The sequence below is a fragment of the Chionomys nivalis genome, chromosome 19 (assembly GCF_950005125.1).
Source record: "Chionomys nivalis chromosome 19, mChiNiv1.1, whole genome shotgun sequence".
In the NCBI taxonomy this organism is placed as follows: domain Eukaryota; kingdom Metazoa; phylum Chordata; class Mammalia; order Rodentia; family Cricetidae; genus Chionomys; species Chionomys nivalis.
In genome coordinates, this window is record NC_080104.1 from 58,972,799 (window position 1) to 58,987,023 (window position 14,225).

The 14,225-nt window shown below is 53.6% G+C and overlaps 1 protein-coding gene across 1 annotated transcript in view; it reads right to left on the reverse strand.

The window, feature by feature from the left end:
- Window positions 1–566: 566 nt before the first annotated feature.
- Rab44 (RAB44, member RAS oncogene family) overlaps window positions 567–14,225 on the reverse strand; it is a 33,142-nt gene continuing 19,483 nt past the window's right edge. The window contains exons 8-14 of the mRNA XM_057751664.1: window positions 13,204–13,391; window positions 11,319–12,733; window positions 6,312–6,393; window positions 5,683–5,797; window positions 3,905–4,006; window positions 2,239–2,315; window positions 567–1,366 (exon numbers count right to left, since the gene is read on the reverse strand). Of these exons, the coding sequence (XP_057607647.1) occupies window positions 1,276–1,366; window positions 2,239–2,315; window positions 3,905–4,006; window positions 5,683–5,797; window positions 6,312–6,393; window positions 11,319–12,733; window positions 13,204–13,391 (2,070 nt within the window). The 3' untranslated portion in view covers window positions 567–1,275. The remainder of the gene's footprint in view (window positions 1,367–2,238; window positions 2,316–3,904; window positions 4,007–5,682; window positions 5,798–6,311; window positions 6,394–11,318; window positions 12,734–13,203; window positions 13,392–14,225) is intronic.

Genomic DNA, 14,225 nt, shown 5'->3' on the forward strand with positions numbered 1-14,225 from the left:
TCCCAAAAGATACAAAGTAACCGGGCGGTGGTGGCCCACGCCTTTAATCCCAGCACTCGGGAGGCAGAGGCAGGCAGATCTCTGTGAGTTCGAGGCCAGCCTGGTCTACAAGAGCTAGTTCCAGGACAGGAACCAAAAAAACTACGGAGAAACCCTGTCTCAGGAAAAAAAAATACAAAGTACCATCAATCCCACTCCCGGTTCTCATGTACTCTCCATTCAGGGCAGAGACGACTGCTGAGCTGGGCAGAGCTGCCCCAACTCAGAGGCTGTTCCTGACCCCCTTAGATCACAGAACCAGCATCCTGCCAGGTTTCCATGCTACAGTCCAGACCCCAGCAATCATAGGCCTCCAGTGGCTACTGAAGACCCCAGAACAAGAAGCTGGACCCTGGTGCAACCCTCCAGAGAATTCCAGAGAGCTCAGAGCGTGTCAGGCCGTCAGAACGACACTGCTCTCAGGATTGGATTCTGCAAGGAAGAAAGCCACATCTGAGCAGGGAAAGTGAGGCAGACACAAGAGGAGTGGGAATTGGCCAGATGTGTGAATTCAGAGTTGGCACCAGATTCTCTGCAAGCTTTATTTCCTCCTCCACAGCTGATCCCCTGGTTGTACAAGGCATCCCTAGGCACTGGAGAAAATCCAAAACTACTCAAAAGGAAAATAGCACCCCACATGTGCCCTGTGTCCTGGTTAGTCTCATTATCGACTTAACACAATTTAGAGTCACCAAGAAAGAGGAAAACTTAAATGAAGAATGGCCTTTTCCAGATTGGCCCGTCGTGGGCAAGTCTGTGGGACATTGTCTTGCTTGATGATTGATTTAGAAGGCTCGGTCCACTGTGGGCGGCGCCATTCCTAGGCAGGAGGGCCTGGGCTATCTATAAAAAAGCTGGCTGAGCATTAGGCTAAGCGTGTGAGCCAGCAAGCAGTGTCCCTCCACGGTTCCCACTCCAGTTCCTGCCCTGACTCCCTTCAGTGATGGATAGTGACCTGGAAGTGTTAGCCGAAGAGATCCTTTCCTCTCCTGGGCTGCTTTTGGCAGTATTTATCACAGCAGAAATTAAACTAGAATACCCCAACATCTTGCCGCCTGGGTAAATGAAAGATCTGAGGGTACCCCATCTAGGGAAAGTATCCTCAACCCCAGCCATGTTTGCTCAGTGAAGCAGAGGTGACATTGTCTCCTGCAGGGCTTCTCTGGCAAGGCTGTGTCCAGGAAGCAGAATGGAAGCCATGAGAAGAGACGGTCCATGACGGGACCAGACTGGTGGTCAGCGGCAGCAGCCAGCTCTCTTGGGTGGTTGCTGATGGGTCACTTCCACCATCGAGGCCTTCAGGCGATCTTCCTGCATCTTAAGTGTCCTGTATGGCAATGTCCACGGTCACTCCTCCCTCTCCAGGAACAGCGTGAAGGGCTGTGGGGTAGCTGGGACTCGGGGCTTGGAGCCTCCACCACTTTGTCCTCTCTATGGGGCTGGGGGACTATCACCTTCTGTCTCCTTTTCTGGCCCACTGGGTGCCAATGCACACACACGTGCACGTGCACACACACATGCACGCACGCACACACAGACCACACGAATGAACAGCTCCAACAAGGGTAAAGAAGTCACATTCCAGGCTTCAGCCTGAACTAAGACCTTGGTCATGGATGGACACCCTGTGCCACAGGAGAGAACCAAGTTCCCTTGGGGTTGGGAACATACAAGAGATTATCTCCTGTAGGCAACACACATCTAACCACATGCCAGGGACACTGGTGGGCTCCGATGCCCTTCCCAGCACCCATCTCAACCACTCCTGGAGCACACGGTGGGTGCAAGGCCCCATATAAAAAGGGCTGAACAGACAGATGGACACCTCCCAGACAGCGAGAAGAAAATAGATACAAGACCAGTTAGTCCAGAAGGGCACAGACCTGAGACAGACCCGAGACAGGAGCAGAATATCATGAGAGACAGAGATGGAGAAATGGGAGAAGGTAAAAGAAGGGTACCACAGGCAGAAGGACAGCGTAGGCCATGGGGGCATTTGGCATTCACCCTAAGTCATGAAGCTACCAGAAGGCCAGGGCAGGAACCTTCTAGACAGGAGAAGGGAGGTGGGGGGGGGGTGTAGCAGCTGTGAGGACAGAGTGTGGGGTCTGTAACCAGGGTCTGTCTTGGCCACTTGCTGGAGAAGGACAGAACAGGGCAGGGCTACCCTGGAGCACTCTGGGTATGGGGAGCACTCACCGAGCCAGGTTCATCAGGGGCTCCAGGATGTTGTGACCCAGGATGGCACTGCACTCACCAAAGGAGATCCCCAGCTCCTGCAGCCACACAGAGTGGCTGAGGCTGGGTCCAGCCCTGCCAGCCCCTCACCAGCCACCCTGGTTCTCCAGCTGGACCTCTGCCCACCACCCACCCCTCAGCTGGCTACAGGATGCAGGGTGCCATCCTGGAGACTTCCCCCAGACCTGGGGTAGAAGACAAACCGACTGCTTGACTCAGAGAAACACACAGGACATTTTTTTTTTTTATGCTCAGGATTTTGTTTGTATGTTTTCCTAAAATACTGGGCCGGGATTATACCTCCTCACAAGGCCCTGAGTTCGATTGTCAGCAACACAAAAACAAAACAAAACAGTAAGAGGCCAGCATGGTGGCAGATGCCTGTAACCTAGCATCTGGAGGTGAAGGCAGAAATTCAAGGTCAGCCTCAGCTATAGTAGCAAGCTTGAGGCCAGCTTGTGCGACATGAGGCCTTGTCTCAAACAGCCAAACAAAAAGGCAAGGGGGATGGCTGAGCAGGTAAAAGGTGCTTCATGACAAGGCAACGCGTGGAGTCAGGGGGCTACTTTTCGGGAGTCAGTCCCCGTCTAACAGGTGCATTCCAGGAATCCAACTCAGGTCGTCAGGTTTGGTTGCAAGCACCTCTACCCCTGAGCTATCTTGTTGGCCAAAGTCTAGGATTCTTTTTTGCTTTTCTTTCTCTCCTCCTCCCCCTCTCCTTCATCTTCCCCCTCTTCTTTTATGACCAAGGGCCATGAGCCCTTGGGCTTCTCACTCATTCCCCTTCCTATAGTCAAGGGATTTTGCTGACTTGAAGCTGGAGAGCAGGTTGAGGGGCCACCGGAGACGCCGTGGGGAGAGCAGTGCAGTGAAAACCCCTCATCCATCTGCTTTGACGGGAGCCTCACGGAGACATTCAGAACTCTCTCTCTGAGCCCACAAGCCACCTGTGCCCCAGCCCAGGCTCCTTCATGATAAACACTGGCTTCTCACAGGAGCCTCTGATGTATAGCTGCCAGGCTCTGCCAACTGCCCTTCAGAAACCATACCATAAGGAGTGGCCTCCTGCCAGCGTTTGAGTGGAGGGCCGAGGAAGGAGTCAACTCTGTATTTCTTCTTAATCCCCTAGCAACAGAAGTTCTCAGAAAAGGAATCTTAAAGGGACAGACGACCGCTCTAGGGAGGGGAGCCACAATGGCGTAGGGTGGGACCGAGTGACTCCCTAGGTTTTAAACTTTTAAAAAAATTATACACATATATATGTATGACTTTTCTAGAATGTGGTTAAATCTCATTTATAAATAATAGTATCCCCCGTCTGGCAGCAAAGCTTTTGATGTCGTCTTCCCAAGGAAAACATTTGAGTCTTAAAATAGAATAAATGAGAAGGGAGTATGTTAATTAGAGACCAGAGATAAAATTAAGATTTGATTGGGGATTTCGGTGACGCTTTTAAAACTGTTTTCACTCTGAAGATGTTTTTCACGTGGGTTGGGAGCATGTGGGAATCTGCCAATTCTATGCAGTGTTCAAGGTGGAGCCGGCGGCACAGCCTGGGTCTGAGCCCAGGGCCAATCCGCAGCGGCTGAGTGGTCAGCCTCTGTGGGGAAGGGGTCCCGGTACTCACCTGGGCCAGTCTTCGCCCGGCTTCAGTGGGCACCTGTCTCTCCTCCTCACAGTCCATCTTGTTTCCCAGCAGGACCATGGCCACCCCATCAGCACACGCATCCTGCAAACAGGACATATGCCCTCAGCTGCTCTCAATGGACGCCAGGCCTAGGATTGAAGCTTCCAGAAGTTTCTAGAAGCTATCAGGTGTCCTCTCACCTGGACCCTCTCTTCTCCTTTCTGCTTACAAGACACATGGCTAACCTTGTGGGCACCTCCCCCTTGGAGTCTTTCCAGATTGTTCATGACCTGTGCCTTGGATTGCCTAGGCTGCCTTAGCATTTGTCTCTGATTGGCTTTCTTCTAATTTTTCTTTTTTCTTGCGTGTATGTGTGTCCATATGTGCACTGTGTGTACATATGGACACACATATGTGGCCACAGAGGCCAGCAGAGGATCCCTGGCTGCTGGCGTTACTGACAGCTGTGGGAAATCCAACCTGAGTGTGGGTAGCCGATTGCCGTCCTCTGGAAGAGCACTCCACCACCGAGCCCTCTCCCCAGCCCCCAAGTGCTTTTCAGGTCACCGTCACCATTATAGTTCCTGGCGGCTGACTACTCTCCTCCAGGGGCCAGAAGCGGTTGTGGGAGCAAATCTTCCCAGGCCCCCACAAGAGAGACAGAAGTTCAGGGAGGTTAAGCCAAGTGTCTGAAGTCACAGAGTGGGGGTGAAGCAGACAGACAGACCCACATCGTGTCAGACCCGGACTTCTCCCTCATCTATCCATTAGACTAGAAACTCTAGAGAGGCCACATACTTCACTTGGTCCTAACTCAGCCTCATGTTGGGCTCATGCCCTACAGAATTCCAGTATAAAGTTTAGTTACATGGGACACAGAGCTAGACATTGTTAATGGGAATTTGTTGGGGATTTTTTTGGGGGGTGCGGGGGGAGGCAAGGTTTCTCTGTGTAGCTTTGGAGCCTGTCCTGGCACTCGCTCTATAGATCAGGCTGGCCTCGAATTCAGAGATCTGCCTGCCTCTGCCTCCCGAGTGCTGAGATCAAAAGCATATGCTACCTGGGGAATATTGTTTTAAGCTGTGTTTCTTTTGTTTATGCTGCATTTGTTTAACTCTGTGAAGCTGTGATACTTTGCCTACCTTGAACACCTCATGGTCTAATAAAGATCTGAATGGCCAATGTGAGATAGGAGCAAGGATAGGCGGGGCTGGCAGGCAGAGAGGATGAACAGGAGAAAACTGGGAGAAGGGGTTCGGAGGAGTACTAGCCCGAGGAGGAGGAGGACATCAGGGCAGCCAGCTACACAGCAAGCCACAGAATAAGATTTAAGTAAGAGAACGGGAAGAACACAGAGGCCAAAAGGTAGACAGGATAATATAAGTTAAGAAAAACGGGTAAGAAACAAGTCAAGTTAAGGTCAGACGTTTATAAGTAACAAGACTTGGTGTGATTCATTTGGGAGGTGGGTGGTGGGCCCCCCAAAGAGTCCAAAGAGCGTAACATCAACCTACTACAGAACTCCTGCCTAGGAGACATCCCAGGCGGAAGTGCTATTGTAGAAAGAGCTGCTCGCAGGATGTGTGAGCTTTGGGGGCTGAACTGTGTGGTCTTGCTTTCTCTGTGCTATGGGGCCTCCTAGTTCATCCACCCACACATCCCTCAGCAGATGGTGTCACTCGTAATGGCTGGGAGAAAGAGGAAGGTGTGTGGGCGGATTCCAAGATTCCTCTTAACTCCAAAACCTGGGGCCAGACTGCAGCCCAGAATACACTCACCTGCAGACAGTCGAGCCAGTAACGCACGTGGCTGAAGCTCTCTCGGGAGGTGACGTCATACATGAGCACCACCCCGTCCGCCTTGTGAAGCAGCTGTCGTGTGAGGCTGTGGTACCTGCTCAAAGGGTCTGCGTGAGACCACCAGAGTCTGGGGACACCCCCACCCGCCACTGCCCTACCCTAGGGGTGGATTTGATGCATTTGGGGTCATTTGGGCCTCCTTCTGTGTTTTGTGATCTGTAATGAAGCCTTGAGCAGTCAGGTCTCTGCTCTGTGGATGAGTTTATTTCTAGAATACGATGCCCGAACTGGATTGCAGTGTTGAACCTGCGTGCCTTTAAAGTTCCCCTTCCTGTGGTCCGTGTGTTAGGTGGAAGAACTGCTGTCTAGAAGGTTGGTCAGGGGAGACTGACCACCGCCCCACCCCCCACCCCCGCCTAGGACAGTGCATAGTGGGGGCACCTGAGCTCCCAGTCCCCCCTTCCTGATTCCCTGAGTCTTGTATCTCAGGGTCTCATCGCTTTGGTGGGTAAACCTTGTGTTCTGTCACCCCGGTTGTATGCCCCCCCTTTCCTCCCACTCTGAGCACAGCCCTGGTCCCTGGCCACTGCCTGGAGCAGTCTCCATACCTCTCTTGCCCAGCTGTGTCCCACAGCTGTAGTGCGAAGCTCTTGTTGTCTACCGTCAGGCGTTTGACATGAAAATCCACTCCTAGGACACACAGGAGAAGAGGCCTTTTACTCTCTGCCCAGCGCAGTCCGCCCCAGACGCCCCGGGTGTGTGTCCACTCCCAACCCCAGCCTTAGAAGGATGGGGCCACACGCTGGGCTCCTCTCTGTTCTCCAAGCAACCTTCCCAAGGTGGGTAAAGGACCCATGGGACCACGCTGTGTGCTCTGGGACTCTGGCTCAGTCGACTTCTGTCTTTGAGCCTCTATTGTGGTTAAAGGCTCTGTGGGGTTTCGCCAGGTAACCAAGGTGGCTGAGTCCCTCCACAGGCTGAGTCCCAGAGCCCTACCCTTCCCTGTAGTCCCAGCCACAGACCCAGTTAGACCCTGGGACAAGGGGTGGAGCTGATGATGAGATTTTATGCTCCTTCGAGCCAACCCCCACCTGCCAAAGAAGCCCTCTGGATAGCCCAGCAGTTAAGAGTCCTTACTGCTGTTGCAGAGAACCTGAGTTCAGGACCCGACACCCACATGAGGCAGCTCACGAACAGCTGTAACCCCAGTTCTAGGGTACTGAACACCCTCTCCAGCCTCCACAAGCACCCGCACGGAGATGTATATATCCACATACACTCAAAAAATGATTAAATAAATCTTTTTTAAAAATGGGAGGGAGTGCTCTAACCCTGTCCCTACCTACCCTCTGTGGAGCCCACTGCAGCCTGGCAGCAGCTCCTGACACCCAGTTTAGGCAAGAGGGTTCTGTGATGACCCCGTAAGTACATGCTGCTGCCCCCTGGTGGTGGTTCACACAGCCCCCTGGTGACCCCAAAGACTGACCCTGCCCACCAGCAAGGCAGCTCCTGAGTAGCAAGTAGCAAGTAGCCCCTTCCTGAGGCTGTTGGGAGCCCAGAGCTGCAGGATCCAGAGACTGTCACATTCAGCGGCACACCCACCAGGCCACCCAGCCACAGTTCTCAGCCATTCCCGCACCTCCTGTCCCCTCGTTAACCCATTCTGTGTGCCCCAAAACTCCATTCAGCTAAGCCACATAAACCACCAGATAGGCGAAGTTTGGTCTTTGTCGGGCACTACTGGTTCAAGGGGGCAGTCCACATATTCACAACAATCAAGGGCAGAGCTGGACACACAGGGGTCAAGCCTTCCCAGGTGGGCCTAAGCTTTGGAAGTGGGGCCCCTGAGCTTAAACCTTAGAGCCAAGTGAGGGTAAGACACCTAACTAGGACTCAGTTCTCAGCCACCGGTAGGGACCCTATTGAGAATCACACAGGAGATCGCTGTCTCCACTCACTGCCCTTAAATACACTGGGCAGGAGTTCTGGCTTTTGGAGAGGGCCTAGGATAGAGGGTGGACACCTGGCTGGTTACAGGTGCTAACCCGCTCTTGTCTGAATCAGTGCCGTCGAGTTGTGTGGAAATGACATAGGCAGGGCATCATGGAGCTGGGGAGACGGCTCAGGGCTTCAGCATTTGTCATGCAAGCCTGAAGACTGGAGATCAGATACCCAGAAACCCACATACATGCTGGGTAGGCGTGGCAGCCTGTCTGCCAACGCTGTCTCAGAAGGCAGAGACCGGAATCCTGGAGCAAGACCATGGCCGAGACCAGACCATGTCGAGACTAGCCATATTGGCGAGTTAGGGGGTTTAGTTGAGAGAGACCACCTCAGTGAATAAGGCAGAAGAGCAACAGAAGACGTTTCCCAGAGTCAGACTTGTGCCTCCATGTGCATGCATGCACACACACAGACACACATGCAAAAAACATGCTATAAGCCCAGCCTGTGGTGGTGGGGACAAAGACAGGCAGATCTCTGGAGCGCATTGTGTGTGTCTTACACCCTTCCCTGTGAGCAACTGTTCTTTAACACCAAAGTTTAACTCTATCCAACTCAATAAATTCAGACTCGGATTCACATTGCCGCCTCCTCCTCCTCCTCCTCCTCCTCCTCCTCCTCCTCCTCCCTGTGGCAAAGTCAAGAGTCCCAGCCTCACCCGAGGGGAGGTCGCAGAAGGAACCCTCGCAGAAGGAACCCTTGTCTCCAGCCCATTCCCAGAGGCAGGCAGATCTCTGCCACGTGGTAAGAAGGGGGTGGGGTGGGTGGTTTCGAATACCGACTTGACACAATGTAGAGTCACATGGCAGTGCAGTCTCTGTGGAGAACTGTCTAGAATAGGCTGACCTGTAGGCTTGCCTATGAGGGATGTTCTTACTTGGGTTAATTGAGATGAGAAGACCCTCCCTGAATGTGGGCAGCATCTTTTCACAGACTGGGGCCCTGGGCTCAGTGAAAAAGAGACGGTGAGCTGAGCCCCAGCAAAAATGTATTAACTCATGGTTGTCTAGACTAAATGTCCAGCTGCTTCAAGTCCTGCCGATGACACTCCTACAACCGTGGACCGTACGTCGAAATGCAAACTAAACAAATCCTTTGTGCCCTAAGTTGCTTTGGTCACGGTGGTCATCACAGCCATGGGAACCAAGACAAGGAGGGCAGAGATGCCAGGAACATGTGGGCGCTCAGCAAACACACAGCAGCTTAGGTTTAATGATGGTGGTCGTGTAGGCCCTGTGGCTCACCTCACAGTAGCTCAGGTCTGCTGTAGGCCCCTCCTTTTCAAGGACACTGAGTCTTTAACGTGGTGTCCTAGGTAGTTTCTATTGTCAACGATAAAACAAGCTGGTGTCACCTGCGAAGAGCGAACCCCAACTGAAGAACTGCCTCCATCAGACAGGCCATGTCTGTAAGTCTTACAGTGTCTTGAAAATCAGTGTGGGATGCCGGGCGGTGGTGGCGCACGCCTTTAATCCCAGCACTCGGGAGGCAGAGGCAGGCGGATCTCTGTGAGTTCGAGACCAGCCTGGTCTACAAGAGCTAGTTCCAGGACAGGCTCCAAAACCACAGAGAAACCCTGTCTCGAAAAACCAAAAAAAAAAAAAAAGAAAAGAAAATCAGTGTGGGAGAGCCAGGCGGTCATGGCGCATGTCGTTAATCCCAGCACTCGGAAGGCAGAAGCAGGCGGGGATCTCTGAGTTTGAGGCCAGCCTGGTCTACAAAGCAAGTTCCAGGACAGCCAGGTCTGTTACACAGAGAAACTCTGTCTCAAAAATGAATAAACAAATAGAAAATCAACGTGGAAGGGCCCAGCCCCCCACAGGTAGGTGGGCCTGGCTTTGTAAGAAAGTTACTGGCCATAAGCCAGTGAGTGAGTAGCAAGGCTCCATGGTTTCTGCTCCAGGTTCCCGCCTTGAATTCCTGCCCTGTCTTCCCTTAGGGGGGGACTGCTAAATCCTTCCTCCCTCTGAGGTCAAGGTAGGACTCCTGATAAAAATTCTTGGGCAGAGAAACCCTATAGCCTGCTGTAGGCCTCTCTTATGACAGTGTAGTGTTAAGACATCTGCTTGGCACTGACTCTTAATTGGCCTGTACCCTGGACTAACACAAAGACACACCACTCCACCTTTGTCCCTCTTACAGGAGCCACTGAATTAGCATGCTCAAATATTTACTTATAATACAGGAACCACGGGTATAACACATGCCAGGGATTGTTCCTGGCGTGTGGGAACTTGCAAACACTGCTGGAAGTGGGGTCTGTTCCCATCCCCACTATCAGAGGGACTTAAAGGGAACTGGACCTGGACTGTCTCCCTGGGAAGTCCGTGGAGTTATGGCTTGGTGCCCAGCCTGGTGCCATTGGGAGGCAGAAGAACTAAGAGAGGCCCGAGGGCTGGAGAGATGGCGCCCACTGTTAGGATCAGTGGCTGCTCAGAGGACACGGGCTCAGTTCCCAACTCACAACGTCTGTCACTCCAGTTGAAGGTGGTCTGACACCTACCTCTTCTGACCTCTGAGGGCATCAGGCTTCCATGTGGTACAGGCAGAACACCCACCACACACACACACACACACACACACGCGTGCGCGCACACACACACACACACAAATTGTTTTAAAAAAGAGGTGAGAGCACTTGGGAGGCAGAGGCAGGCAGATCTGTGAGAGTTCAAGGCCAAGCTGGTCTAGTGAGTTCTAGAACAACAGCCAGGGCTACATGGAGAGATCCTTGTCTCAAAAAAATGAAAAAGGAAAAAAAACAAAGATGAGGCCCGGCTGGCACTGACCTCTTCTGTCATTAGGCTATCTAGTCATTAGTTCCACGCCGAAGTGGATCGCAGGACCCTGGCTTCCTCTTCTCTGCCCCCACTCCCACCCATCTCGATAGGGTCTCATGTAGCCCAGGCTGACCTCAAGTTTGCTAAGCAGCCAAAGATGGCCTTGAACTTCTGCTCCCCCATCTCGTCTCTACCTCCTGAGCACTCTGCTTCTGTGATGCTGAGATCAAACCCATTTCACCTGTTTCTCTCTCTCTCTCTCTCTCTCTCTCTCTCTCTCTCTCTCTCTCTGTCGACTGCTGGGGGAGGGGGGTTGTGATACAAAGCTGACACAGGAGGCAAACAAGGCGTCCAAGTTCACAGCCCCAGTGAGTGGCAGAGCTAGAATTTGAACCCAGGCACCCGAGGGTCCAAACTTGCCACACTCAGAATATATTCTATGTAAGAAACCCACCTTGTGACTTCCTGCCGGGGCACGCAGGCAGAGCTGGGGCATGTTGTGAGCATGCCTGGGCTCTGTAGGGAACTGCCTACCACGTGGGCGGAGACTGGCCTGTCTGCACCCTCCACTAACACAGGGACCTAAATTGCACAGTTTGCTCCTTTGTTACCTTACAAGCTAGCCAGATCAGTGTAGGGAAAGCAAATTACCTGTAATTAGAGATGATTAGTGAAATGCTAAGATTATGCCCATATAAAATAATGCCTCAAGAAGGCCCGTGGCCAAGGCAGAACCTGCCATGTCTGGGATGGCTTCCTTAGGGACTGCTCTAGCTTGCTGGCCCTGGCCCAGGACCTTCCCTCCAGTGCTAGTTCCCCAAGGGGCCTTACCTACGGTGGCTGTCAGCCCAGTGGCAAAGGCATTGTGGTGTGACAGGTGTAGAAATGAGGTCTTGCCCACATTGGAGTCCCCCAAGAAGATGACATGGTAGAGGTAGTCAGGGTCAGCCTGAGGCTTGCCAGCAGTGAGGTCCCCGGGGAAAGTCAGTTTGGCCTCCCCTGAGTCTGTTCCTGGGTCCTCCGGCCTGCTCAGTAGCCCTGGTTCCGTGGGCTGTGAGGTGTCCGGATTGCTCTCCACCTGAATAGGTATGGATATGAACCTGGGCTGGGCTTCTGGTTCAGCCAAGGTTAGGAGGGCTTGTGTGGTCTCTGGGGCTCCCACTGCAAGCCCAGCCCCAAACCCCATGAGGGGAGAGCCTCTTAGAGGAGATATTTTGCCAGAAGCAGGGACTTCTGTCTCAGCAGGAACCTGTGATGTGTCAGGCAGGGGATCATCTTGTTCGGGAGATTCTGGGTTCCTGGCTTCAAGGCCGTGAGCCTCATGATCTTGTTCTGGCCTCGGGTCCTCCTGGCCTCCCTCTCCTGAGTTTCCTTCTTTTGACCTGGGCTGCACTTGGGGACTCTGGAGAAGGTGAGTGGACAGGCTATCCAGCTTAAGGACCTGGCCAGGGGCTTCTTGGAAATCCCTAGGATGACCCTCCTGCCTGGCCAGGCGTGCCTCACCATGCACTAGCGTCTCTGTGGGTACCTGGCTCACAGGCTCCAGGCTGAGGGATGGCTCTGCAGCCCCCTCGGGGAGGGCTGTGGCACACTGGGACTCTAAGCCCAGGTCCTTCAGGTTCTCTCTCAAGACCTCTTTTTCCACGGGCAGCTTAGCTGAATCAGCTTCAGGCCAAAGGCTCTTGTCACTGAGATCTGGGGCCTGGGACTGTTTTCTGGACCCAGCTGGAGACTGAGGAGGGGGCTCAGCCTCAGGAGCCAGCACTCTAAAAGCCTCTGCCCCCACACTCCCAGACTCCCCAGCCTGGGCTGCTGGCAGGCTCCAGGGAAAGGGGGAGTTGGATCCAGCTTCCAGGCCAGGGATGTCCACAGGCTGCTCAGAACTGCCATCCTGTCCATCCTGTCCCTTGGGGTCTGCCACCCCTTGCCTGTCTTTGGCACCGGCAGGCACCCCGGCAGGGCTTCTGGGACTTGGGTCTGGATCTGAGGTTGACTCCTGAGTAAACTGTAAAGCTGGCATCTTGGAAATAGAGATCTGCCTAACAATTCGGGGAGTCTGGGGGCCTGAGGTGCCACTTGGGGTTGGGGGTGGGCTCCAGCAAAGCTGCAGAGCTCTGTGGGAATGGTCTCCAAAGCTGCTCAGGAGCTGGTTCCAGTCGTCATTGTCCCCAAACAGCTCAGGCAGTGGAGCCTCCTCAGTGGGGACACCCTGGAGGTCTGGAGCCTTCTCATTTTCTCTGGGGACACTGGAAAGGAAGCGGGGGAAGTGAAGGCTAGGGAAGTGGGAGTTAGTGGTATCCCCCAAATCCTGATAGCATAACTTTTCCTGTGGTTAGCTCTCTTCCAGGGCTGACTGAAAGTCTCCCCCATCCCATTCTGCACCTCAAAATTTGCATGAAACTTCACCCCCTGCAGGAAGTCTGCCCTAACCAGGCAAGCCTTCTGCCTCTGAGTTGTTACAAACAGGGTGAGTACCTGCCTGGGAGGTGTGTGTGTGTGTGTGTGTGTGTGATGTGTGTGTGATGTGTGTGTGTGTGTGTGTGACTATGCATGTATGTGACTGTATGTGGTTGTGTGTGTGACTGTGTATGTATATGTGTGTGATTGATTGTGTGTGTGTGTGTACTGAGATCTAGCCAGCTCCATGAAGAACAGCCTCTCCTGGCTTCCAGAAGCCACTGCTCTCTACCTGAGTCCAGAGAGGGCTGCTACTTGCCTTGGCTCTTCCTCTGTCTGCCAGGATACTCGGCCCCTGGCAGTGTTCAGACGGCCCCTTGTCACCTGCAGCTGTCCCCGCACCTCTTCGAGCTGCCCAGCCAGGTCTCGCTCAGCCTCCCTCAGCTGCAGGTTCTCCCAGCTGGCCTCCTGCTGGGAGCTGCTGAGGTGGAGGAGCTGAGCCTCCAGCTGTGAGGGGCGGGGAGAGGAGAGGGTTGCAACTGTCCTCTGGGGTGGCAAGGACACCCTGCCCCCTGTCCGTGCCCCCACTGCTCAACTCCTGAAGACCCATGATGATCGATGATCGGAGGGGAGGTCACTTTTCAGCATCTAATTAGCTGCTTATACCCCCACACAGTGAGGACAGTGGGGAGGAAGCCATGGTCAGAGGACGGGAGATTCTCGTCACCCCCCCCACACAAGCCCTGCAGCTGCCGCTGTTCCTGACTCCATCTGGACTTCAGGGGCTTCTGACCCAACACTGACACACAAGATTCCGACAACAAACAAGGTCCCATGGAACAAGAGCACAGCCTCCATAGCGGCTGTAGAGTCCTCGGCATCCCCACCCCCAGCAGGTGCTGACATTAAGAACCAAGGTTGCTCAGATGACAGTGGAGCCCTGTGAGCTCTTGGAGTCCAGAACTTTCCTTTCTTTCTCCCACTCGCCCCCTTCTGGGTCTCACATGGCCCAGGCTAATCTTGAACTCCTGATTCTCTTACTTCCATCTCCAAGAGCTGGGGTTACTGGCGAGCGCCACCATACCCAGCATTCCAAAGCGTCTCCTTTTCCAGGTGTCTCCAAACACAATCTCATTTGACACGTGAGGCCTGGGAAATGCCACAGAGACAGGCATCTCCTTCTCAAGGATGCTGAAAACCTGAGGCTAGGGTAAGCTCCAGGCTCATTTCCCTGGGCCTGCCTGGCTCTTTATGGGACCTGATCTGAACCATGGCAGTGTCCCCAGAGCCCTGGGCAGGGAGTCTTGCTCTGGCAGGGAGAAGCCAGCAGTTCTTGGCTGC